The 24,626-nt window shown below is 52.1% G+C and overlaps 1 protein-coding gene across 1 annotated transcript; it reads right to left on the bottom strand.

Annotated features, from left to right (window-relative positions):
- Positions 1-357: 357 nt before the first annotated feature.
- Positions 358-20,113, bottom strand: ETS1 (v-ets avian erythroblastosis virus E26 oncogene homolog 1; the record flags this gene model as incomplete). The annotated part of the gene is made up of 6 exons (XM_008935704.1): positions 19,981-20,113; positions 19,137-19,337; positions 14,996-15,073; positions 13,947-14,195; positions 10,379-10,639; positions 358-476 (listed from the first exon to the last, which is right to left on the bottom strand). Coding segments are annotated over exons 1-6 (1,026 nt in total), but the record flags the coding sequence as incomplete, so codon positions are not given.
- Between the last annotated feature and the right edge of the window lie 4,513 nt (positions 20,114-24,626).

Genomic DNA, 24,626 nt, shown 5'->3' with positions numbered 1-24,626 from the left:
GAGTCTATGATACAAAACTCAGAGAAGGGAAGGGAACAAATGTCCCATTTGCTCCCCAAAATGGGTGGGGAGTCCCCTCTCTCAGCCATACACATCCTATTAGAAGACCTCTGGCTCTGCATCTCTCTCTGTGGTGTTTTCAGCTATTTCCCCCCCACTTTGGACACCAAGTACTGCTTCTGAAGGTATTACTGCAGCCCAACTTTGAACCACTTTTCACCTGGGCTCCAATTCATTGTTTTTCCCCTACAAGACCAGAACCACCCAAATCTCAGCCCCGAAGGGAGGAGAGGAGGACTCTCCACGTCAATATTTCAGCAGCTTTTGGGGTGCAAGCTTAATTCCAGGGCAATCTACCTCATCTGGGTCGGACAGTTTGAATTCCCAGCCGTCGCCTGTCCAGCTGATGAAGGACTGACAGGACTTGTCAGTGAGAAGTTCCAGCAGTAATTGCCACAGCTGGATGGGTCCACTGCCTAGAAAGACAAAGGAAAGAGGAGATATTAACACCAGGAGAAGCACAGCCCCTTCTGTCCCAGAGGAGGAAAAAAAATCACATGCCAACAGTGCTCACTGGGGAAAAAAACAACCTTCTACTATTAAAAAAAACCCCTGAGCAGCCACAGGGCAAGATCTGGGCTGAGATGCCAGCTCAGGAGTTCAATCCCTCAGGTAAAAGGGTTTCCTATTTGCAGCAAGAGTTGAATATTCATGTGCTGGAGTGCTTTACTTGGAGTTACATAAATAGGATTATTTTTCTGGCACCCAAAAGAGCAGAGGAGTCATTGTCTTGGCACAAGATCCCCACGGTTCCCTCCGTGCCAAAAAAGCTGCTGGCCACTGTGTGAACTCCAGCAGACTCCTGCTTCCCGACCTTGACTCTTTGCTCCTTTGCTGTTTACCCAGATAAAGGGTTGGGGAGGGAAGGGGGGACACCCAGGTATGAAAATTCTTTGGCCTCTTTCCAGGGCGTGTTGCTGCAGGAATGGGCCACGCTGGCTCGCAGAGCTCAGCCAGGGGAGGGTTGGAGCTGGTGGATCTCCCCATCATGGGCTTGGCATGGTGCTTGAGCAAACCTCCCTGTGGCTGCTGGCTCCCCTAACCCAGCCTGAGGGGCACCAGCATCTTGCACCACCTACATTCAGCCTCTCCTTACAACATCACCATCACCATCATCACATCAGCTTCTCCTGGGTGCTAATTTTGGCCACCAGCAGTTTGCCTGGGGGTCCAGAGCTAGACACGTCTAACCTGCAGCTCCCCACGGAGAGCCTTAGGCTCCTCAGCCCGGTTTTGGCTGGATGAATGGTGATACACAGAGTGATTTCGAAATCCTTATCTCTTCTTTGTGCTTTCCTCTCAGTCAAAGGTAGGGGAGGAGCCCTCGAGCCCCAGAAAAAAAAAAATCTCTTTGATGAGCAATTTCCAAACGCGGCCGCACCCAAAATATTGCACTTAGCTCTGGGCAACGTGTTTTTCAGGAGAGGTTTTGCCAGGGTTTAAAGGCACCTTGGAATAATTCACCAGTCAGAAGAATGACAATACTCCTAATAATAAACAGAGCCAGAGCTTAGAGGAAATGATTTATCACCCAAAGAATTGCTCGGGCTGGATTAGGACGTCGGGCTGGGGTAAATCCGCCCGCTGACAGCAATGAGCACAAGCTTCAAGCAGGGAAAGTTGAAAAAAACCAAGAGTTATGTCCTCAAAGGGCTGGAGAAGAGCCTGTTTGCTGGGATGACAATGAAGCCTGTCTGCAGGACAACCTGCCAAGGAAGGAGAGGGTTGTTCCCCCAATTCCACGAGGTTTTCAATGACTCCAGAGCTGCCGGGGAGGAGGAAATGAGAAAGTTGGCTCTGGGACAAGGGAATCGCTCTGCCCCATCCAGCCCTCCCCACATTGTTTCCCTCCTGATATCCTTCAGGAACTGCTCCAGGGGTTTGGAGGCCTGGGGTTCATCGCAGAGCCAAAGGCAGGGAGCTCACAGCATCTCTCTGCTTCTAAAGGAGGAGATGACACTCTGCAGGGAAAGGCTCCAGCCCGCCGTCCTCAGCAGGAGCTTGCCAAGATCTTCACGCCACAACCACGCTCTCCAATGGGGATGGAGTTGGGTTATCCTTGCCAGAATGAGGAAGAAAATTCAGATGACACCTTTGCCTGTCATCCGACAGAGAAGAGCCAAACCCTTGGCTTGAAATGCCAAAGCATCTCCAAGCTTAGACCTGCTTACGGCAGCAAGCTCTAATCACAGAGAAAACGTCAGGCAAAAAGGTTATTTTGGCTGCTTGAGGTCCTCCACGGGGTGAACTCCCAGGGGGGCTGCTTCTCTTGGCCCACCTGACTTTACACCAATTCTCTACACACATCCAGGGAGCATCCAACACCAAGCCAGGCTGGCAGAGCCCGAGGGGCAGGACGAGATTCATCATCTCACATTGATCCCCTCCTGCCCAACAAGGACTTCTTTCCTTTTCCTTCCCCCAAATTACAACAGATGGAAACCCACCACCCAGGCACCAGGTTCTCAGACAAGCAAACCCCTCTCAAAATCCCCCTGGGTCACCCTGGTTCTGCAGGAGCCTTTCGAGGTTCAAGCAGGATTAACCCCGGTCGGTGCAGATCTCACTCGGTGCCCACTCGGGCTGCCAGCTGGCATGGAGAGGTGTCAGGAAACCCAGCAGCTTCTCACCCTCTTCCCCAGCAAGTGAGGTAGGGCTCCTGCTGCTGCACGGAGTATTTTGGGATGCTAAGGGAAGAGGTGTCACCTTCAGAACAGGGATTCCCAAGGTCTATTCCCAGCTGCCTGCGGGACGCGCGTAAAACCCCAAATTCTGCTGTGCTGGACAAGCAATTAGGTGAAGAATGTGTTTACAGCAGGGCTCAAGGCATGTCTCAGCTCCTCTAAACACACGCCCTGCCAGAAGGAGGCCCTGCAGATGTGCTGCTGGGGCACCTCTCTGACACGCCAGCGGGGCAGGAACCAAAGCCCAGCACCCACCCGAGAGCAGGGAAGGGAGGGAAGGGGAAAAGCTCAGGGGGCTGGAGGTCCCCACGTCACCTGGTGGGGCAGGACATGAGTAGCAAGCCCTCAGAGGGCCACCATCACAACAGAGCTGCTCCTGCCCACTCTGCAGCCCTGTGAGGAGCAGGGGGTTAGTCTCCTCAGTGCCCAAAAGGATTTGAAGGTGACCTTTGACTCATGCAGAGATGCCACCCCCAGCCTGACATCACGTCCCCGAAGCTCTCGGGGCAAGCAGGAAGCTGCCAGGCTTGTCTGCACACCCCAAACCTCCACCCCCGCCGGAGCTGGGCGCAGCGCCCGTTTTCCAATCCCTTCTGCTCCAGCCCTTCCACTCGTCCCTGGATGGGACTGGAAATCCCCAGCGTGATGCCTGGGCCACATCCCTTCGTGGTACGAGCTGGACTGACTCCCCTCAGGCCAAGAGTATCCCAGCACACGACCTGTTGTTCTCTCCAAAACCCAACCACCGCTAGAGCGTCCTTGCACCGCATCTTCTGGACACGGCCCCAAGCGTGGGGGGGAGGGACACAAGCCACCTTTTATGGCCACACACACATCCAAGGGCTTCCCAGAGGCTGGCTGAGGAGCGGGGGCAGCCCCCTGGTCTGCAGAAGACAAGGAGAGGTCTCAGAGGGGTGGTGGGATGTCCTCCCACCCCACCGTGACCTCCGGCGCTAAGAATAGCGCCCGCCGGAGGGGCTCGTCCACCCCTGGCCCCACAATGGGGGCCCTGTCTGGCCTTGGTGGCACTGGAACAGGGACTGTCACACCACAGGAATGCTCTGTCGTCAGGGGGAAAGTATGTCTCCTCAGCTGGGGGATGTGTGGCTGCTCCAGAGGTGCCTCCTCAGCACCAGGCTTTCCACCCGTGGCCCCACAGCAAAGGGTTCGGTGCCACATCAGCCCTGGGTCATCCTCCCTTGGTCTCAGCTTGAATGGTTTGGGTTGGAAGGGACCTTAAAGGTCACCTAGTTCTGTCATGGGTAGGGACAATTCCCACTAGAGCAGGTTGCTCCAAGTCCCATCCAATCTGCTCTTGAGCATCTCCAGGGATGGAACATCCACAGCTTCCCTGGGCAACCTGGGCCAGGGTCTCACCACCCTCACAGTGAGGAACTTCTTCCTCATTTCTCATCTAAATCTCCCCTCTTCCATTTTGAATCATCAAACAAACACAACGTTCACCCTATCACTACAAGCCCTTGTCAGAAAGTCCCTCCCCTGCTTTCTTGCAGCTCGGGAGGGCTCTGAAACCAAAACACCCCCAACGGCCACTTTCACCAGCACGGTGCTGGTGGTAGCACCCAGCTGTGGGGCAGAACTGCACCCAGCTCCAAGGCAGGCACAGCCCAAACCACCTCACCCCCCCCCTCTCCCTCTCGACCGTTTCACACCCCCACCCCTCTCAACGGCCTCTGTTTTGTTTTCCTTCTTTCAAACAAGACAAGAAGATGAAAAAAAGGCAGGCAAGCTGCTCACCTCTGCTGCTCACTCTGTGGTTTGTGGTTCCACCCCAACAAAACAACTGGGCATAGCAACGTCTCCAAAACAGGGCCACACTGAGAGAGTCACAGAGTGGGGTGGGTTGGAAGGGACCTTCAAGATCACCTTGGTTGGGTTGGGTTGGAAGGGATCTTCAAGATCACCCTGCCATGGGCAGGGACACCTCCCACTACAGCAGGTTTCTCCAAGCCCCGTTCAACCTGCTCTTGAACATCTCCAGTTGTGGATGCTTCATCCACAGCTTCCCTGGGCAACCTGTGCCAGGGTCTCACCACCCTCAGAGTGAGGAACTTCTTCCATACATCTAATCCAAACCTCCCCTCTTGCAATTTGAAGCCATTACCCCTCATCCTACCTCTACAAGCCCTTGGCAAAAGTCCCTCCCCAGCTTTTTTGTAGGCTCCCTTCAGAAGGCCACAAGGAGCAGTCCTTGGAGCCTAGAAGAAGAGCAGCCAGGTGGACTGCTCTGGACCAGTTCTGCTCTCCTGATGCACCCCTTGTTTTGAGGAAGACCATGCTGGGAGGACTGGTCTCACTCCAGAGCCATCTGGCAAAGCACAAGGGCTTCCACGAGCACCACATCTCTCCCTGAAGCTGGCCCTGCAGGCCAAGAGCTGCTGCAAAGTGCTCCAGCTGCTGGCTGGAAGGAGAGGCCAAGCCCCAGGTGCTGCAGGCTGCTGAGAAGCCAGTGCTGGGGCTGCAGCAGCTCTGGGGAGGGCAGAGGTGCTGTCACGGCTGGGCAGCGTTGCGTGGGGCTCATTTCACTGTCTGCACACGTCTGGCAGGTGGAGCAGGAGCCACCAAACCAACCCTGGCACCCACCCTCGAGCCCCACACCCCGGGGAGCTCATGCAGCCCTGCACCAGAGGCTGAAAATAGGCAAGGTCCACTGGGTGGTGCCACTTGGCATCACCCTTCGTGGGCAAGGAAAGGGTATGACCCAGAAAAAGAGAGCTAAGACCATCCCCTGCATTAGAGAGGTGCTGTTGTGCTGCTGCTGGGTCCTGGGGCAGCTGATTGCATCTCCAAATTCCCCTGACACAAGATAAAACTGAGACACACACACCCCCCTGCAGTGCTGGGGCAGCTCTGGAGGCCTCAGCAGAGACAGGGACCTGCTGGAGAGGGGCTAGAAGGGGCCACAGAGATGATGGGAGTGGTGGAACAACTCTGCTGGGAGGCCAGCAGGAGAGATTGGGGTTGCTCAGCCTGGAGAAGGCTCCAGGGAGATCTTCCTGAGGCCTTTCAGGACTTGAAGGGACCTATCAGAAAGCTGGGGACAGGCTTTTACCAGGTCCTGTCCTGACAGGACAAAGAGGGAGGGGTTTAAACTAAAAGAGGGAGATTTAAACTAGAGAGAAGGAAGAAATTTTGATGCTGAGGGTGGTGAGAACCTGCCCCAGGTTGCCCAGAGAGGTGGTGGCTGTCCCATCCCTTGAACCATCCCAGGGGCAGGGGAGGTTGGCCAAGGCTCTGAGCACCCTGCTCAGTGCAGTGGTTGGACCAGATGCCCTTGAAGGGTCCCTTCCCACCCAAACCATCCTGTGATTCCATGACCACCACACCATGGTGGGAGAGGGGCTGGGCAGGGAGCTGCTGGTGGATTTTTGAATGCTGATGACCACAGCCCATCTGGGGAGCCTGCTGCTGGAATCTTCAGGCCAGCAGCACAGGCAAGAAGAAGAGGAGAAGGGCTCTCCTCTTCTCAAGGATTCTCAAGGGCTCCAGGCTCTGTGCTGCAGACGAGCTGGACAGGTCTGGGTGGGCAAACTGGGCTGGCAGTGAGGGCCAAATGATAGCATCTGTGAGAGGGGGCTGGTCCCTGCAGTGTGATAACAAAGATAGCATCAATCTGTCCAGGAGAGACACTGGGGTCAGGCTGATATCACTGGGGCAGGGGGAATTAACTCTTTAGGTGCTGAGACTGCCTATAAAGTCACCAACAGCTTCATAACCAGGTGCCCTAAGGGAGGAGGGCAGCACAGAAGCAAAGCCAACCTTGCAGCTGAGGGCTCACAGTTTGGGGTGTGCCTCCTGTTGGCCCTGGAGCACAGGGGGGCTCACTCTGCTCTGCTCTGCTCCTGGAGCTGCAGCTCAGCACGTGGCAGCCCCAGGGCCAGGGCAGAGGGGGGATGGAAAGCCCCAGAGGTCCTACAAACACCCCCCCACAGCTCAGCCCCACAAACCCACACAGGTGCTTTGGGGAGCTGAAGGAGAGATGAAAACAGTTCAGCTACCACCAACCACGGGGTCAGGGGGAGGGTCTGAAGCTCTGCTGGACCTGCATCACCAGGAGGACAGCAGCACAAAGAGGTCACAGCAGAAAAATGAATATAGGGCAGAAAGGCCAAAGATCAGTGTGGTCACCCCCTGCCCTCTGCTCTCTGCTCTGCTACAGACCATCCACATTTGCTGGAGAATGGCCAGAGAAGGGCAAGGAAGCTGCTGGGGAAGGGTCTGGAGCCCAAGTGTGGGGAGGAGCAGCTGAGGGAGCTGGGGGTGCTGAGCCTGGAGCAAAGGAGGCTCAGGGGAGACCTCCTGGCTCTGCACAGCTCCTGACAGGAGCCTGGAGCCAGGGGGGGGTCGGGCTCTGCTTCCAAAGAACAAGTGATAAGACAAGAAGAAACAACCTCCAGTTGCCCCAGGGGGAGGTTGAGGTTGGCCCTGAGGAACAATTTCTTGCCCTTAAGGGTTGCCCAGGGCAGTGGTGGAGTCCCCACCCCTGGAGGGGTTCCCAACCTGTGGAGATGTGGGGTGAGGGACACGGGGCAGTGGGGACCTGGCAGTGCTGGGGGAACACGTGGACTCAATGTTCCTAATCCTACGATTTATCCATGTGGCATCAAGTCTCCTGAAGGATGCTGGTGGCCATGGTAGCCCTCAGAGGCAGTGGCTTGCAGGATCCAGCCATGGCACAGCTGCAGGCAGGGCTGTGGGTGGCACAGAGCCCAGGCTGAGCTCAGTTTAGCCCCTCTGGGCTCAGGTTTGGAGGGAACTGTGCCCATGTGCCAGCACATACCTAGCACGAGCCACCTGCCCACACGTGGAGCTTCAGCTGAGCCAAGCTCAGCACATCTCCCTGCAGAGAAGACACATCCTGACACACCACATGCCTCCATTTCATAGAACCACAGAATCACAGACTGGTTTGGGTTGAAGAGACCTTTCAAACTAATCTCATCCAACCCCCTGCAGGGAGCAGGGACATCTGCAGCTAGAGCAGGTTGCTCAGAGCTCCATCCAACCTCCCCTGGGATGGTTCCAGGGATGGGGCAGCGAGCTGGGCCAGGGGCTCACTACCAAAATTTTCTTCCTGATATCTAGAATTTCTTCCTTATATCTGAATTTAATGGATAAAAACAAAGTAAAAAAAAAAGAAACTCTTGCTTTCTGTAAGACTGGCCAAGCTTTGAGAGAGCTGGCCCCAAAATGGGAGGTGTCCCTCCCTGCAACTCCGAAAAGTTCAGCAACTCCTGAGCAGTTACATTTCTCCTTCAAAAAAAAAAAAAAAAAGATAAGAAAATTGCATCAACTTCTATCTGAGCAACCATGGCAACTTGTTAAATTAGGTCAAGATGTGGGGGCAGATAACACAGCTCTGAAAAGCTGCTCGGAGCTGGGGTGAAGAACACATCAAACGCAACCGGAGCTTCCGCCCAAATGCACCTTCTCACCAGAGCATGCATGGCCTAGGGCAGATACCATCAGAGATCTGCCACCGCTGTGATAAAGCCCCGTGCCACCTCCCCGGGGCCACCAGCAAAAACAGGGCCCTGCTAACAAAACCCCAACAATATTGGTGAGCTCTGAAAGGCTTCAGGGTTCCAGCTCGACGAGGCGCACGCCACGGCGGGACCGTTGGGTGCTGGTGGAGGTGGGCTGAAGGCATCAGCTGAAGGAGAAAGGGAAAGGAGGGGTCATGGCCACTTGGGACCCTGGGCTGGTAATCCCCTGCTCTGCTCATCTGGAGGCTCCTCCCCAGAGCTGCAGAGCCCAGACTTGAAGTTCCTCTGCTCTCGATGCTAGACAGCACTTCCTCCCCCCAGTAAAGTAAAAGTCATGTAGAGCAATGCAAAAATAAAAGAAGAACTTGGGAGTTCTGCCTCAGAGTCCTCACACCCCTTGGCTCAGCTGGCCCAAGAGGTCCAGCACTTCTTGGTGGCCAGGCTGGGTTATTTTTGGTGCAGAAAGACACTAATAGAAAGCAGTTTGGAGGGTGCTCCGTTCTGCAGCTCGTCCTGCAACGTCTCCTCCCTTGCTCTCACTGTCACCTGCTGTCCCAGCCACCCAGCTTTGCCTTGTTCCCTTTGCCCACAAAATTCCAGGTGCTGAGGGGTCGACAGGCTTCAAAAAGGGACAGAGGACATCTCTGGGAGACTCTTTGGGGTGCTAAAATTCCTTGGCCAAACTCTGGATCCAGGCGCCGACCCGGGCTCCTCGCTGGCAGAGGGAACATCTCCAGGGAGGCTCTTTTCCAGGAGCTCCAGCAAACAGCCAGCTTGGAAAATAAAGCTCCAAGTCATGCCAGTGCCTCCGTGCCTCAGTTTCCACAGCTGTGACAATGCAGCCAATGCTCCTGGGTACCCAAAAGGCTCCCACGGGCTGTGGTGAAAGGTGTTAGCAGGGGGAAATAGGAATAAAAATGACAAGTCGTGCTCACTGGTCTCTTTTCTTAGGAAGGTGGAGGACTGTGTCCTGGGTCACAGCCCCTCCTACCACTCACACCTCTCCCCACCACATCCCCTGGGGCAAAACCCATTCAGGGATAGCAGAACACCCTTTTCTTTTGGGTAGACTTGGTCAAAACAGGCTCATTCAGCAGGCAGGGCTGAGCTTTCTTTCTAACTAAAGCTATAGCAACAAACCACTTCCTTTTTTACACATAGCTCCTAAAATTATCTCTGCACCTCTCCTCCTCTCTGCATCTCTACACGGCCCCCCTCCCAAAAAAAAAAAAACCCCTCAGTATCAGCCCTGAGCTGAGCCCTGCGTGGGAGGAGATTTCAGGGACAGTGGCACCTCAGGATCTGCTCTGAACCTTTTGATGATCTTTATCTGCACAAAACTATTTCCACCACTTGGCTCCTCCACAGCTGCTACCAGCTGGGGCAGGAGGGATCAGAATGTACAAGGGAAAAGGGAACTGGCAGGAGGCTGCCCTGCGAGTTTGACTTAGAGTACAAGGAAAAGCCATGGCACAGAAGGACTGGAAAGGATTATCTCAGTTTTAGCTGGAAGTCCCATCCCACCAGGCTTCTCCTCCATGAGATGCCAGATTGCTGGAGGGTTGTCATATAAAAAGCTGGAGTTTCCATGCCCTATCACCTTCTCATCTCTCCCAGGGCAGGGAATGGAAAATATTCGGGTCTGCTCTGGCACCATCCCCTCCCTGCCTCTCACCAAGGTAAAGAGCAAAACCAAGGGCTGAAGAAGAGATCACTTCACACACAGCAGTGCTGGAAACACAGCTGCTCCTGCTGCAAGGGGGAAACCACAGGCAAGTGGCCAACACACAAGTGTCAGAGGGTGAGACACAGGCTCCCTGCTACCTTGTGTTCTCAGCAACACAACCCAGACACCAGTTCCCACCCAACCCAAGCTGAGTGAAAACACAAGGCACCCCATGCCCTGAGCTCAGCCAGGTCCTACATCCTCCCTGAGCTCTGGAACACCCATGCTTGAAGGACATGGAGGGCTGCAAGCTGTCAGACTTGTCTCTGACCCCAAACCCTCGCTCACAGACCAGCAACGTTGGACACCCAGAGACCTCAGAAGCTCTGCCCTCCACGGACAGAGAGGCTCAGCCCAAAACACCCAGCAGAAAGCAGGTCTCCTGAGGAGCATGGCCCTACCTGTGTAGCCAGCGAGGGCAGCAGCAGGGATGACAGGTTTGTCCTTGTTCATATCAGCCCGATCTCGAACATAGTCCTTGAAGGTGCCCTTGGGCTTGTGGTTGGGCAGGGCAGCAGGGTAGTCCTCTGAGTCAAAGCTGTCGTAGGAAGGGACACGCTGGAGGCTCTGGAAGGAGGACTGGCTGCTCCAGGACTGTGTCAGCCTGTCGCAGCTGTCGTAGCTCTCGATGCTCTCAAAGGAATCCTGGCCACCCAGTTTACCTGGAGAGAAAGAAGGGTGGGTGGGTGAAGGGTGGCTGGGCAGCAAGGGGAGGCTGGAGCTCCCCACGGCCAGGAGAAGGGTGTTTGGCCTGCCCACCACGCCCCATCTCCAAATAAACTCAACAGGATGGCCTCAAACTGGGATACCTGTCTTTGCAACTCAGAGCAGGGCTATCGAGCCCCGGAGGAGTTCTGGCTGCTAAGGAAGGCAGAGGCAGGGGGAAAACTCCAAATCCTGATGCCTGGGGCTAACTGGAAATGATCCTCTGTTTCAAAAGTGCAACGGCAGAGAAATAATCCACTTCAGACAGATAGTCAAGGCTCAGCTGGGGTGCCAGGACCTCTTGCTGCTGGAAGATATGGGTCTCCAAGAAACCCCCTATTACCTCTGCCAGCCCTATGTCAGTGCTGCTCAGGTATATTCAGGGGCACTGGACACCCAGCTTCTCTACTTCTGATGTTTCCTGCAAAACTATACAGTGACCTTTTATTGCCAGATGTTACAAGCAGCCTCCCTCCCCCCCCTCTAGGTCCCCAAACAGCAGCAGATTTGATGGAGGAGGAGAGCAAAGGGCTGAGAGCTCAAACAAGCTCTTTTTCCAGTGCTGGTAGGGTGAGCCCAGCTGGGTTGTATCAAAGCTGCTCTCTGGGGTATTTTTAGTGAAGACCAGAACGTGAGAGGCCAGATCCTCAGCAGTGGTCTAGCTGGTTTACACCCAACAACAGAACTATACCCTCTGTAGTTGAAACAGAGAGAGAAAAAAGGATCTGAAGAACCAACTGAAATGTCTCTCTCTGATCTATGCTGCCGATTGCTCAACCTCTTTACTGACAAACTAAGAGCGTAACAGGATCATTCAAGTTCACTAATTTCCCAAACCAGGCTAAAAACAGCTGCTGGGATTGTGCAAGAGCTCCTGGAGAAATTTCCATTGGCAGAGCTACCCGCAGCTTGGGCTCAGCAAGCAGATCCCAGGGGAACAGGAACGTGGAAAGATGCTGGCAACGCTCCCCCAAATATTTGTTGTGTTGTAGTTTGAAGAGCACTTGCTGGAAAAAAGACTCCACTACCGTGGGCTCTGCCCTGATTGCTGCTCCAGAAGCACTTGAATCCATTGGCTTGATTCTGTTGGGTAATATTCCAATTCATTTTTGGGTTTTAGGGTTTTTTTTGGTCTTTGTTTGAGAATTTCACAGAACACACTTCAATCACTTCCTGAATCCTGCAAGGGGGAAATGAAGATTTGCTTGGTGCACGTTCATTAATTGGCATAACCACTTCCCTGAGAAGCACCAGCTCCTTTAGAAAAGGAATTAAAGACCTGCCAGACACATGACTTGGGTCATTTCATTGAAAATTCACCTAAATAGGAGCCTCTGGAAAAAATCATGCCTTGCACCTACTCAGGAGCAACTCCTGAAGAGTTTGGCAGCTGCACTTTCCAACCGGACGCCCTCGCTGATAAGGCAAAGTGAAACAACTCCCAGGGGAGCACAGAATTAACTCCTCAAGTCCACACAGGGAAAGACAAAAGGCAACTGGCTGGAAAAAAAACCTTCAGCCTGAACTTGAAGCTCTTGGCTTCACAGCAGACTCACCTTAGCATAACAGTGGAAGGTAAAGAGGTAGGTAAATATAAACAAACTGGCCTCTGCTTTATATGAAGGCTTCCTTGTGCCACTCTGGGAGGGTTAATGCCACCCAAAGGCCCCTCTACGTGGCTGAAATGCAGAGTTGGTGTCAGCCCAGCCACAGCCTGTTGCATTTCTCCAGCTGCAATCAGTCCGTGCAAGTGTTTGCTCACACCAGGGGCCCTTGGTTACTAATTCTAGGCTGTTTCTTCCCTCCCCTGGAGCCTTTTTGGGCTTGCCAGTGAGCACAGGCTCAAGGTAGAATTGCAAAAGCCTGCCTGAATCATTGCATGTCGATGAGGATTATTATGAAATCACCTATGTTAAAGAAAAGGTCAAGAAAAGGGAAAGACGCTGATGAAAGACAGACAGAAAACAACCCCAGAAAGAGAAGGAGCTCACCTAAAATTATAACAGTGCTGCCCTTCTGACTCCCTGTATCCTCCAAGTCACCTCTCTCCCATTAACATTCAGCCAGCAGAAGAAGCAGAGGTAATAAAACAACAACAACTTCCCTGTCATTGCCCAACCCAGCTCAGAAAAAGAAGGAGAAACTTCAGATGGCCTCCACTGAGCAGCACGGATGGGATGCAGACCTGCAGAGGGGCTCCAGCATCCACAGGGAGCCACCAAATCCTCACCTCTCCTTGCTGAGTGAATGGGTTTAAATGTTCAACATCAAACCTGGCTCCCAGCAACATGTTCCTATAATGAATTTTAGGCATGTGGACACCTGGGTTCTATTCAGGGCACGATGGAAGGCAGGTCAGATCTCTGCCCTGAGCCTCAAGTTCCCTACCTGGAATCAGGAGATAATGACACCCCTTTGTAAGTGCCTTTGAGCTTTGAAATTTTGGCTTTGAATATATCCTGTGAGCCAGATCCTCAGCCTTGCATTAAGCCATGTAATTATAAAGTTAAGCATCTGGGCCCCATGTGTTCAGAATTTAATAATGTTAATTGAAAAGGCATTTGGGCTTAAATCCTCCAAAGTGTTCAGGTGTTTAAATCCCATCACCTCAAACAGGACTCAGGTACCTGTAATTCTTTGGGGAAGCAGAGCTGTAGCACAAGGAGTTAGGGGGTCCTTCAGCTCTGCTGCTGGCTCAACCCATGACATCTGCACCTCCTAACAAAGCTTGGATTTGGTTTCATCAAACCAAAAAAGGGCTTGGGTTCATCAGAACAGCTTCTCACAAGCAGGCAGGCATCAAAATCAACGGGGATAACAGAGGAAGACTTTGAATCATCAAGTGTAAAACCCTTCAGAGCCTCGGATGGCAATTCCTGAGGAGAACTCGTGAAGGATTTGTGGCCTGGTCTCCTAGGAAAATGGGATTTATACAACCACACAGCCATGTCCTCCTGAATAACATTAAAGCCTGTTTCAACATCCAGTTTGTCATCAAAGTCCAGAGCCAGAAAAGGAGATGATGTAAAAACAGAGTGCCAGGAGAGCAGAGCAAAGCCCTTCATCATGTTAGCCATGGAGAGAAGGAGCAAGGAGATGGAGAACCCACCTGGGAAGTTCAACCCCCTCAGACACGTGGCTTTGTTACTGGCACCCTGATGCCCCCAAATGCTGTCTCCTAGGGGAGGGAGGGCAGCACCTACGTGGATCAAGGTGGAACAGGAGGAAGCCAAGGAAAACCCTGGGAGATTTCACTGATTTTACCTCGACTGGTACGTCCCATGCACATGTTGTCTGGCGTGACGACCTCCTGCTTGATGGTGAAGTAGTCTGTCTGCAGGGAGTCTGTCTGCCCTGGGTCACGCAGGATCACTGAGGGATAGTCATTCTCATACTTGAGGGACAGGAGCTCTTCTGAGCTGATGGGGTGGAGGGTCTGGTAGGACTCTGTGATGAAGCTGGGCTCGGAGAACTCGGAGGGGGGCACGCACTGGGCGTGCTCGATGCCATAACCTGTCAGCAGAACAGGGAGGGTCAGTAAGCAGGAGCAAACCTCAACAGCTCAAAGAACCCAGAGCTCTCCTGCCCGGCTCCTCCAGCATCCCATCTCCCACAGCACAGTGAGGTTTGGGGTCTGCAGTGCAAGAGGAGACTGCCTAGGATATGAAATACCTGCCACGACTGGGCACTGACTTTGAGTGTGGCTTCTAAAAGCTACAGAGAGATGGTGATGGAGGATGACATCCTCAACCATCATCCATGTGCATCACTAACTCCTCTCAAGCAAGCTGCTAGTGGGAAAAAAAAATGGAAAAATCATGAAAAGTGTAGTCTCAGTAAAGAAGATACCAGGCAAGGAAGTTTCATTGATGACTGTAGTAGATGAACCACTTCCACAGTCACCCCTCCTCACTGGCCTCACAGAGCCTGGAATCCCAGTTGGGTTTTTTTGCTGGTTCATCAAGTACATCACAGGTTCCAAATGCCCTTCAAGAACATCTCCAAACCAATGGCAACAGAAAGTGCAGGAGTCCAGACCGATGACTCAGCCCCTTCCTTGCTAGGCTCCTACCTCCCAATCCAAAATCAAGCTTTCTTCCCCCATCCCTTCCCTTTTTTTAATAAGATTTTTAAATTTCCCAATGTTGTGGAGTGTTGAGGTTGTTTTTTAGGTCTGCTGAGCTACAGCTTCGAGCAAAGAGTCGCTGGCAAAGTCAGATGATGGCACCAAAAACCACAGTAGGCTTCTAAATAAATAGGTGGCACTTTCATGCCTGGAAGCCCCAGAGTGAGACTGATTAATTGAGACTTACTAATGAAGTAGTCTGAAGTATAGCGGGACTCTGGGTAGGTCGTGTTCACTCCATTTGCTGGGTATGGTTTTACCTCTTCTGCAAAGAGGAAAGGAAGGAAATGTCACATGTCCACGGGCAGATCACGCTTTGCAAGACTTGCTGTAACACAGAGAGGTCTGAACTTCCTAAAATCCTCCTCTCTGGGTTCAGCTGGGGCAGTCAGAGGAAGAGCAACGAGATAGGAGCTGCAATCCCACCAAAACAAGGGCTTGGTGGAGAACTTGGGTTCCTTTGGCCCCAACTGAAACAAAACAAACCCAAAGACAACACCAACAACTTTCTCAAGCAGAGGCTCCAGGTGGTTCCAAAATACCAGTTGCATCATTTCCTTGCTTGCCTTGATTTTTGTCATCTTTCACTCTCTTGAGGATTGCTTCTCACACTCACACATGTGAGCTCGTGAAAATAAAACCACTGTACAAGGACAGTTGTTTTCCTGAAGTCCCTATTTTTAGCCCAGCAGTAGGTGTGTGCAAGTGAGTGGGTAACATACCAAAACCAGCTCCTACAACCCCAAATTAATGCTACTTCCCAGCCTACACAGCACCTTTTACCTCACACCTGATGGGGGCAGAGGATCCCATGCCCTGAAAAGCTTTCTCACAGTGTCCACCACCCAGCTCCTGATACATTCCACAGTGTCTATATGGGCAGTACACAAAATTTCAGCCTCTCTAGAGGGATAATTCACTGAGGAATCATAGAATTGGTTGGGTTGGAAGGACCTTGAAGATTGTTGAGCCCAACTGTTGACCCCTCACTGCCAAATCCACCCCAAAACCACATCCCTCAGCACCACATCTCCACGGCTTGGAAACCCTTCCAGGGATGGGGACTCCACCAGGAGGAGCACATGAAAACACAGATTCTCCATGTTCCATGGGGGTTTTTTTTGAGCTTTTTGGAACTGCTGGGCTTGGCTTTCCCACGTAACAGCCCTGCTGCTCCCACCCTGACCAGTTTTTCCATGAACACCTTCCCCTTTCCAGCACGGTATGTGGGCAGAGATACCAGCAGGGCAGATTTTATTTTCTTTGCGGGAGGGTAACCAAAATAAAACCCACACAACCAGCTCTTGAGTTCTGTTTATTTCTGCTGAGGCTCCAGAGGAGCGAAGATAACGCACGTTTCGCTTGCAAAGAGCCTAATTTTGGCCCTCTCTCCTGGGGATTGCAGGGTGGAAAATATTCCCTAACAAAAGGAGAGTTTGAGCAAACAGAGAGCCCTAATGAGAAACGCTCTTCTCCTCTCCCCACGGTGTCTGCCAAGGGGCAGGGTGGGTGACCACAGAGCAAGAGAGCAACCTTCAGCTCTGCTTACAGTCAACTGGAGGGCACTGCTGACTGCTGGTAACCGAAGAGGTTATTTTAGGAAGAAATTTGGGGGAATAAAAAAAAGAAAAGATGCCTGAAAATACCCAAATCCATGCAGGGAAAAGTCGCCCATCTGCTGCCGGTTTTGAACGCCGAGGCTGTGGTCCATGAGTCACTCCCAGAGTGCTCACAAGGGAGGCATCTTAGATGGAGGGACACCAAGGTCACAGCCTGTCCCAGCGTGACCTGGTGCCCACCCTCACAGCTCCACAACCAAAGCCAAACACTCGGGGGGGTTACCGCCGCTCCCAGCATCATCAACACCCTCACGGGATGATGGTGGGTGGCTGGAGAAGGTGGAGGAGATAGGGATGAGAAAGTTGGACCCTGACTCCATGGTTGAGGCTGGGGAAACTTTGATCTCTTCATGCTTCACGTCTCCAGCTGCACAGTGGAGACAACCAAACTTCATGGTCGGTGGCTGGAGAAGGTGGAGGAGATAGGGATGAGAAAGTTGGACCCTGACTCCATGGTTGAGGCTGGGGAAACCTTGATCTCTTCATGCTTCACGTCCACAGCTGCCAAGTGGAGACAACTTCATGGTTGGGTTGGATGGGTTCTAGTGGTTGGGGAGATGTTGGGATGAAGGTTGGACTTGATGATCCTAGAGGTTCTTTCCAACCATATTGATTCTATGACAGGGCTCTGAGCAACCTGCTCTAGTTGCAGGTGTCCCTGCTCTCTGCAGACCAGATGAGCTTGAAAGGTCCCTTCCAACCCAAACCAGCCTGTGATTCTCTTGCACGGGGAGAGATGTGGCAGGGACAGTTTTGCACGTTCTGTTTGTACCAGCACAACAGGTCCCAGATCTTGTCAGGGGTTTGGAGATGTTCTACCAGTAACACGAGTCCCATGACTTACAGCGAACAGAAACGAGCGCTTGGGGTGAGGCTGGTTATTTCTTGGAAGCTCTTTTTAGCTACTCTCCAAATACTTCACACATATTGCCCTTCTGGGAAACGTGTTAAGAACCCACCAGAGAAGCTAAGGCCCAGTTTATGCAAGAAGTGACAATGTCACCAGGAAAACAACAAAGAAGGGAGACTTCTCAGTTCCCAGGGCTACACAAACAGAGCTCAGACAAAGAAACTCAGCTTCATTCTTTCTCTTTTCCTCTTTTTGGATGAAAAGCTGCAGCAGGCCCAAAGATTTCCAGCTCCTCTCTGTCTCGGGCCTTTTGCACCCTCCTGACTGCAGCATCATACAACCATCAAATCGTTTTGCTTGGAAGAGACCTTCAAGATTATGGAGTCCAACCATTGCCCCAGAACTGCTGGGGCACCCACCAAACCATGTCCCTCACCCCACATCTCCACGGCTTGGAAACCCCTCCAGGGGTGGGGACTCCACCACTGCCCTGGGCAGCCTGGCACAGCCCTGGGCAACCCTCCAGGGGAAGAAATTGTTCCTCAGCTCCAACCTCAACCTCCTCTGGTACAACCTGAGGCCATTTCCTCTTGTCCTGTTGATTTTTCCTTGGGAGAAGAGACCCCACCTTGCAGCTAACACCCACGTGTGTCAATGCCAGAAGGAAACAAGATCCCTACTCAGCTCTGAAACTACAGCACCAAGTTCACCTCTGTGCCTTGGGGAAGAGGCAGGCAGAAGCCAACCCAGCTCTGAGACCTCCATCAATACCTGCAGCACATGGCAGCCCTCTCCAGCCCAAAGAAGAAGGCTGCCAGGAGGCAAAGCTGTGTCAGGAGCAGTGGCTCAGAGCACGGAGGAACCGGACTGACCACAACCTTCTGCTCTGTTTGGTTTAGCTGCTGGCTGTTGATACAAGCACTCAATAAAAATGATGCCAAACGAGCAGAACAGAACAGATAGGGAGGCGAGGAGGGGAAAAACAGCACACAGGGCCTGGGAAGAGCCATGTTTACCTTCTGCAAACCACAGGTAGGGGTTAAAATTAGTAATCAGCAATTAACGTCCATTCGTCGATGGTTTCCTGGAAGGCAGAACTTTGCTCCCCCTCCCCTTCCTCCCTCCAGCACAGGCCTGCTGACAAGCACTCGGGCTCAGTATGACAGCACAGGGGATATTCCAGGAAAGCAAAGAGCTCTGAGGAAAAAGGAGCTAGAGGAGGAGCCCAGATTTGCTGCTGCTCCTGCCTGTGGCTCTGTTAAAGGTGTTGAGCTCCTCACCCGCTCTTTAGAAGCCATCCCAGGCTAGGTGTTGCTGGGCCACTGTGAAAAGCAACACCCCAAATCGATGTGGGTGACCCCAGTCCATGAAAATCAACCCCCTTGAATGCTGTCAGGTGAGGACTGGCAGAGATGGTTTCTTCTGGGGGAGACACAGCCACTCTTAATATAAGTGCCACGACACCTTTTGGGGCACGAAGCAAAGCAAAGCAGCTTCCAAACCCCAACTGGGAAGTGAGGGTGGGATTTTGGTGGTGTTCTTTGTACCCTGTTCTGCTGGAGGAAGCAGTAAAATTCACAACAGGAGCTGAATGAGCTGACAAGAATGCTCTGGAAAATCCCACCCGTGTCCCACCCCACCGCAGGTCCCTGCAAACACCCTTCCTCTTTCAAGCAGTGCCAGGATTTGCTTTGCCCACTACCGCTGGAAACCCTGCTGGAAAGTTGGGCTTTGAAAGCTGCTTTTAAGTGGGATTAAAGCCTAAAAAGGGAACACCTTTGGAAAGGTCTTTGGAAAGGCCCAAAATCAGGCTGGAGGGGAGAGCGTGAGCCGTTCACCCCAGAGACTCCAGGACTCACCTTTCTGCAAGATCTCCAGGTGTTCCCAAAGGATATCTCCCACAAAGTCAGGAGCTAGCTCCAGGAAGCACTCCTTGCCCAGGGCACAGAGGGCAGCTCCATTCATGCAGAACTTTTGGAAGTCCACCTCCTTCAAGCTGAACTCGTTCACCGCCCACATCACCCAGTCCCGCACGTGCGTCTCCGTCCACTGCTGGGGATCTGCACCAAGGAGGGGGGGAGAAGAAGACATCCATTAATGAGCAACCACAAGCCACAGCCCCAGGAAAACAGGGCACAAACAGCTGCACTGCACTTGAACAGCCTCATCCCACGGATGGTCCCATTATCCCACTGCCACAAGGATAAAACGTGGTGGGGGACACCACACCTGCAGTTGGGATCGGTCAGATTTGCACATAAATGTCATACAAGGGGTAAGTTTGGGATTTGTTTGGGACTTTTAACTATCCCACCAGTTCTCTGACCTCTTCTCCCATTCATTTCTCCATTTTTCTTGGCTTCTCCCTGCCACCAGCCTCTGGTGAAGGGTTCTTGCTGCTTCTCCATCCAGTGGAGATGACTTAAAAATAGGAGGTCTGGAGCTGCCCCCAAAGAGGCAGGTCCCCAGAGCTGCAAGAGCAGTGACCCAGCAGAAGTCAGCAGGACACATGGGCTCAGATTGTCAGACAGATGTAGCCTGCAAGTGGTTTTGCCTCTACATTCCCATTTTGCCAGCTGAAGCTGCCAAGAAAACAAGGCAATACCACCTGAAGAGAACCATGAGCTGTGCAGAAGAGCAGGTGGGCAGGAGGACACGCTCTCTGTGGCTACCACAGCTGCTCCCTAGGAAGCCAAATCTTACCTTTGGGGATCCCCAGGCGCTGCTGCTCTTTGGCAAACCCACTGAAGGTGGCTTTCAAAGCCTGAGACATCATTTCTTTGCTGCTGGGGGTTAATAAAGGCACATCTGCACATTCCATGTCTGGAAGGAGGAGGAGAGAAAAAGGGACGTGAGGATGCGGGACTGGGAAAGACAACAGGAGTCATGCTGGTCAGGAAAACAAGAGAAATCTTTCTGATGTCTGAAATTTTGCACCCAGATCCTCCAGCCCTACACCTAAACCCTGCAAATCCACAAACAGCCTCCTTAAACCCAAGAAAAAGAGTCTTGTGCTTCTAATAAACCCTTAAGGGCATAAAGAAGTACGTGGTGCACACGGTCTCCCCACAAGCCATCCATGAATGCACTGTTGGAAATGTGATGGTGATGCCCAAGACCTTTCCAGACACCAGCCTGCTGGGCTTCACCACCCCAGGTGGCCCCTGGGAGACAGCTGAGAAGGTCCAGAGGCCAATGAAGGTAGAGTCCCACACCAGGGTCAACAAGAAAGCAGGGAGAAAAACCACCGCTCCACCTCTGGACATCCCAGCCCAAGGCAAAGCAAAAGGAAAACATTCATTTTCAAGAATCACGGGCAAAAACGAAGCTGACAGCAGGCTGAGGCAGGATGAAGAACCAGCAGAAAGCCCATCCAATGAGGCAGGGAAAACAAAAAGAGCTGGAAAATCCCACATTAGCCCAGGATGACATCACGAGGAGCCCATAGCACGGAGCGAGATGATTTGGGGTGAGTCACTGAACAATGCTCAGCCACCCCATGGGACAGCACAGGGCCAAGCCAACAGCCAGGCCTTGGAGTAAGTCCTGATGGGAAGCAAAGCTCTTCCTCTTGCTTTTTTTTTTGGCCTTTTTCTAATTTATTTGGAAGGAGGCGAATAGTTGTAGCCAAAGAGTTTCATAAACAAAAGCAACCATTTGAAAAATAAATAAGTCCTGGATCTGAATAAAGGTTTGGCTCTTTTTTCCTATGTTTGAAGCATTCCTGAAAACCATCTTTCATGGGGAAGAAAAGCCTCATACAGCCACTGTCTCAAACGACTGAATTTTATGGGTCTTGTATGGAAATGTTCCACCTGAAGCAGGTTGAGTTCTGCAGCCTACTGGAAATTTTTCCATGAAAACTCTTCTTAGGGGAAAAATGACAACATGAGCAAGGTCTTCAAGGGTTTTCATGAACATCTGGATGGAGACCCAGTCTGGGCTTCCTGCTCCACTCGGGTCCTCCACAAGCATCATTTAAAGTCTAAATAACGTGATGTTGGGTTGGGTTTTTTTTCCCAAGTGGGAATCTTGGGGTTGGGTCAATAAGCATCCACGTGTAGCTCTACAAAAAGAGCAAAGCAGCCCCAAATCACCAGCTGGCTGCACCAAAGGCAATTCCACTGCCAAGCCAAAGGCAACAACTTTTCAGTGTCCATGTTTTGACCCTTCCACCCGTTGTCCCCAAGTAAAAGATGTGCAAAGATGTAAAAAAAGATGTAAAAAAGATGTAAAAAAAGATGTAAAAGATGCGTCTCTCACTGCAATGGACTGGATGATCTTTAAAGGTCCCTTCCAAGCCAAACTATTTGATGATTCTACGAAAATCACTCCCTCTGTTTGCAGCCCCCTCTACCATCAGTCATCAAGACACTCAAGTAATGACTCAAATGACTCTTTGCTCAGGTAGGACCAGTAAAACTCCCGACACCGAAGCCTCTCGGGACGCGATTGCTTCCCCCTAACCCCACCACATAAATCAGGGATTGCTGCCACACGGGAAGTATCAGGCCCTTCAAAAGCAAACAATACATTCAAAGGCTATTTGGCAAATTACACTTCATTATTTACTGGATTTGGCTTGGAGAGGGCACGGAAAAAACGAGCAGCCAGGCTCGCTATCTCTGCTCTCCATCTGCCGCGCCGAGATAACGCCGGGGAGAAAGTGGTTCAGTGCCCCTTTCCCTTCAGCCTCATGTTACAGTTTAATGCTTTGCTTTCTGTGCTCTGTGGTTTCAGGGACCACCCAGGAATCTGCTCCCCTCTGGTTAAACGGCAGTTCACTGCTCCCGGCTGCTAGGGGAGGATGACTCAGAGCTGGGCGCAGAAAACGTTTCTAACCCCAATTTTGACACTGAATCACTCGTGAAAACCTATGGGGAGGTGGGCAAGCCACGGAGAGAAGCAGGGCAAGGTGAGGGGCATGCAGAATTGTTTTATGTTTGCCCTACAACCCTCTTGCTGATCCCCTTCTCTGCCAGGATTCGTGGGGTTTGGGGTTGCCCACCCCCCAGCAAATCGATTTTGCAGTAGCGGGGGGATAAGGTTGGGGTTTAGGAAGGTGAACGCTGAGCTCTGCCCAAACAACACGTCAAAACAGGGAGGACTTAAAAGGGATTCTCAGGGAGAGGTCAGCAGACGGTCTATTTTCAAATCAAAAAAAAGAAAAATACAGCATTTCAAGAAGCAAAGTGCCAGAGAAGGGTTTCTATTTAAACACCAAAATGTGCCTCGCGAGGCTTCTCCTCCAAAACACGTCACGCCTTGGCAAACAGAGGATTGAAACAGCATCTACTCTTTTTTTCCTGCTAGATTGTAGCTACTAGTTAAAATTTCTTCAGAAGACAAAACAGCCCAAAAGCCCCGAGCCTGCTAACGTTTGCAGAAACCTTATTTTAGTCAGCAGTGTCCCACATCTCTAGAAAAGCTCACACGTGTGAAACTCAACGTGTTTGTGGACAAGCCTCAGCCGTGGGAGCTGAGACAGAGGGGGGAGGGCCAGGCCTTCATCTAATTTCTGCCTCTGATGGCTCTGAAATACTGGATTTACTTAAATATCATTTTCTTTGTCAATCCCTGTGCACCCAGGGAGCATGATGGGCTTTGCCCAGCTCTGCTGGGTGCAAGGGATTTAATTCCTAGGGAGGAGAATCGAGCCCTGCTGATGTCCTCCAGCACCCACAGACCACTCCAGCACCCTTTGCCTTCAGCATGGGATGCCTAAAGGTCAGAGCCACACAGAATTTTGGTAATAAAAGCACCCTGGGCTTAGCTCCTCCCAGGTTTCAGCTTTCGCTGCCATCTGAAACCCATTTCCAAGATTTTAATCAAATCTTGCACAATTAAATGTCCCCTTTTGAGCACCTCCCGCTGTCCACAAACTCGGAAGAAATAGATGGGATGGAGAACTTGGCAACACCAAACCCAGCTGAAGAGAAGTGATGTGAAGAGAAGTGCCACACACGGTGGGGAGGCAGAAAGGGACAACTCTTCATCTGGCTGCAGCCTTCCAAAGCAAGGAGGCATCTGGGGGGGGCTCACTTTGAGAACCTGGAGCCTTCTCAAAACCAGAGCTCTGTTTTTATTCCAGCTGCCTGACATCCCTGGGGACAGGACAAGAAAGACAAGAGGATAATACCAACCCTGACATGCATCCTAGGTGGGTTTCATGCTAAAGGGGATGCTCCCAAAACCCCCCACCCCACTTTGTGCAAGGTGTGGCACCAACACATGTGGAGCCTGGGAGAAAACCAGCCAGCCAAGGGACAAAGAGGCCAAGATCACCGAGTTCATCTCCCAGCCAAGTTCCCACTCTGCTCTCACCAGGCTCCTCATGTATAAACTATTTCTACACATCTGATCTTTTTAAAGGACAACGATTTACAAACTTTAGGGATTTTGACCTTAAAATGCAAGCGACTCTGCTGCACGCCAAAGCATTAGCATCTGATTGCATAAGCAAAAGAAGTGGCAGTAAAGGGAGGGGGGGAAAAAAAAAAGCAGCTCTGAGCAGGAGGACAGGAGCAAAGTCATTTTTCACCCGGGTTTCCACTCGGGGTCAAAGCCTCTTTAAAGCTCCCCTCGGCCACTCACTTTTTTTCCCATCACAAGCCCCAGTGTGTCCTGCTCTGGTCCCTGCTATTCTACCCAGTAGCCCGTGTGTAAATGGATGTCCAGAGGGTCAGAGTGGAGCTGCCTGACCCGCTGGCCTCCTCCTGCCCTCCCTCTGATGGATGGTACCAAGGTCAGGAACCCAACGTGCTGTTGTCTCAGGTAAAAGCCTGCTTGCTCCCCCCTCCTCATCCTCCCCTTCCCAGGCCTGAGGGTAACCCTGCTGTGTATTCATATCGTGCCTTTGGTGGCCTGAAAGAGGCCTGGGGAGAAGATGGGTGTTGGTTTCAAACCAGGCCACTTGCCCAGAGCTCAGAAAAATCATTGCTGTGCAACCAAGGGCTGCACGAGCATCCGAGAATGACAGAATCATTTAGCTTGGAAAGGACCTTTCAGACCATCAAGTCCAACCACTAACCCAACTCTACCAAGTCCACTGCTACACCATGTCCCTAAGCACCACATCTACATGATTTTTAGACACGTAGGTGCCTTTCTGCCTCAAAAGACCCCAGTCCTTGAACCCTGAGCCAGCTGAGATCCTCCTCCGAGCCCCCAGGGATGCCCCACCTCGAGGTGCCCACAAGTCCAGGACATCCATCCCCCCATCCTGGATGTCTGTGATGGGGCAGGAGGAGTTTCTCAGAGGCTCTGCAAGAAGGGACATGGGTTTGCTCTCCCACTATCTTCCCGTGTGCCCACCCACAGTGAGCCCATGACCCCCAAGCCCCAAGCCC

The sequence above is a fragment of the Merops nubicus genome, unplaced genomic scaffold, assembly GCF_000691845.1.
Source record: "Merops nubicus isolate BGI_N331 unplaced genomic scaffold, ASM69184v1 scaffold10672, whole genome shotgun sequence".
Lineage (NCBI taxonomy): Eukaryota > Metazoa > Chordata > Aves > Coraciiformes > Meropidae > Merops > Merops nubicus.
The sequence above is the reverse complement of the archived record's forward strand: the minus strand, read 5'-3'. Positions and strand labels throughout refer to the sequence as shown.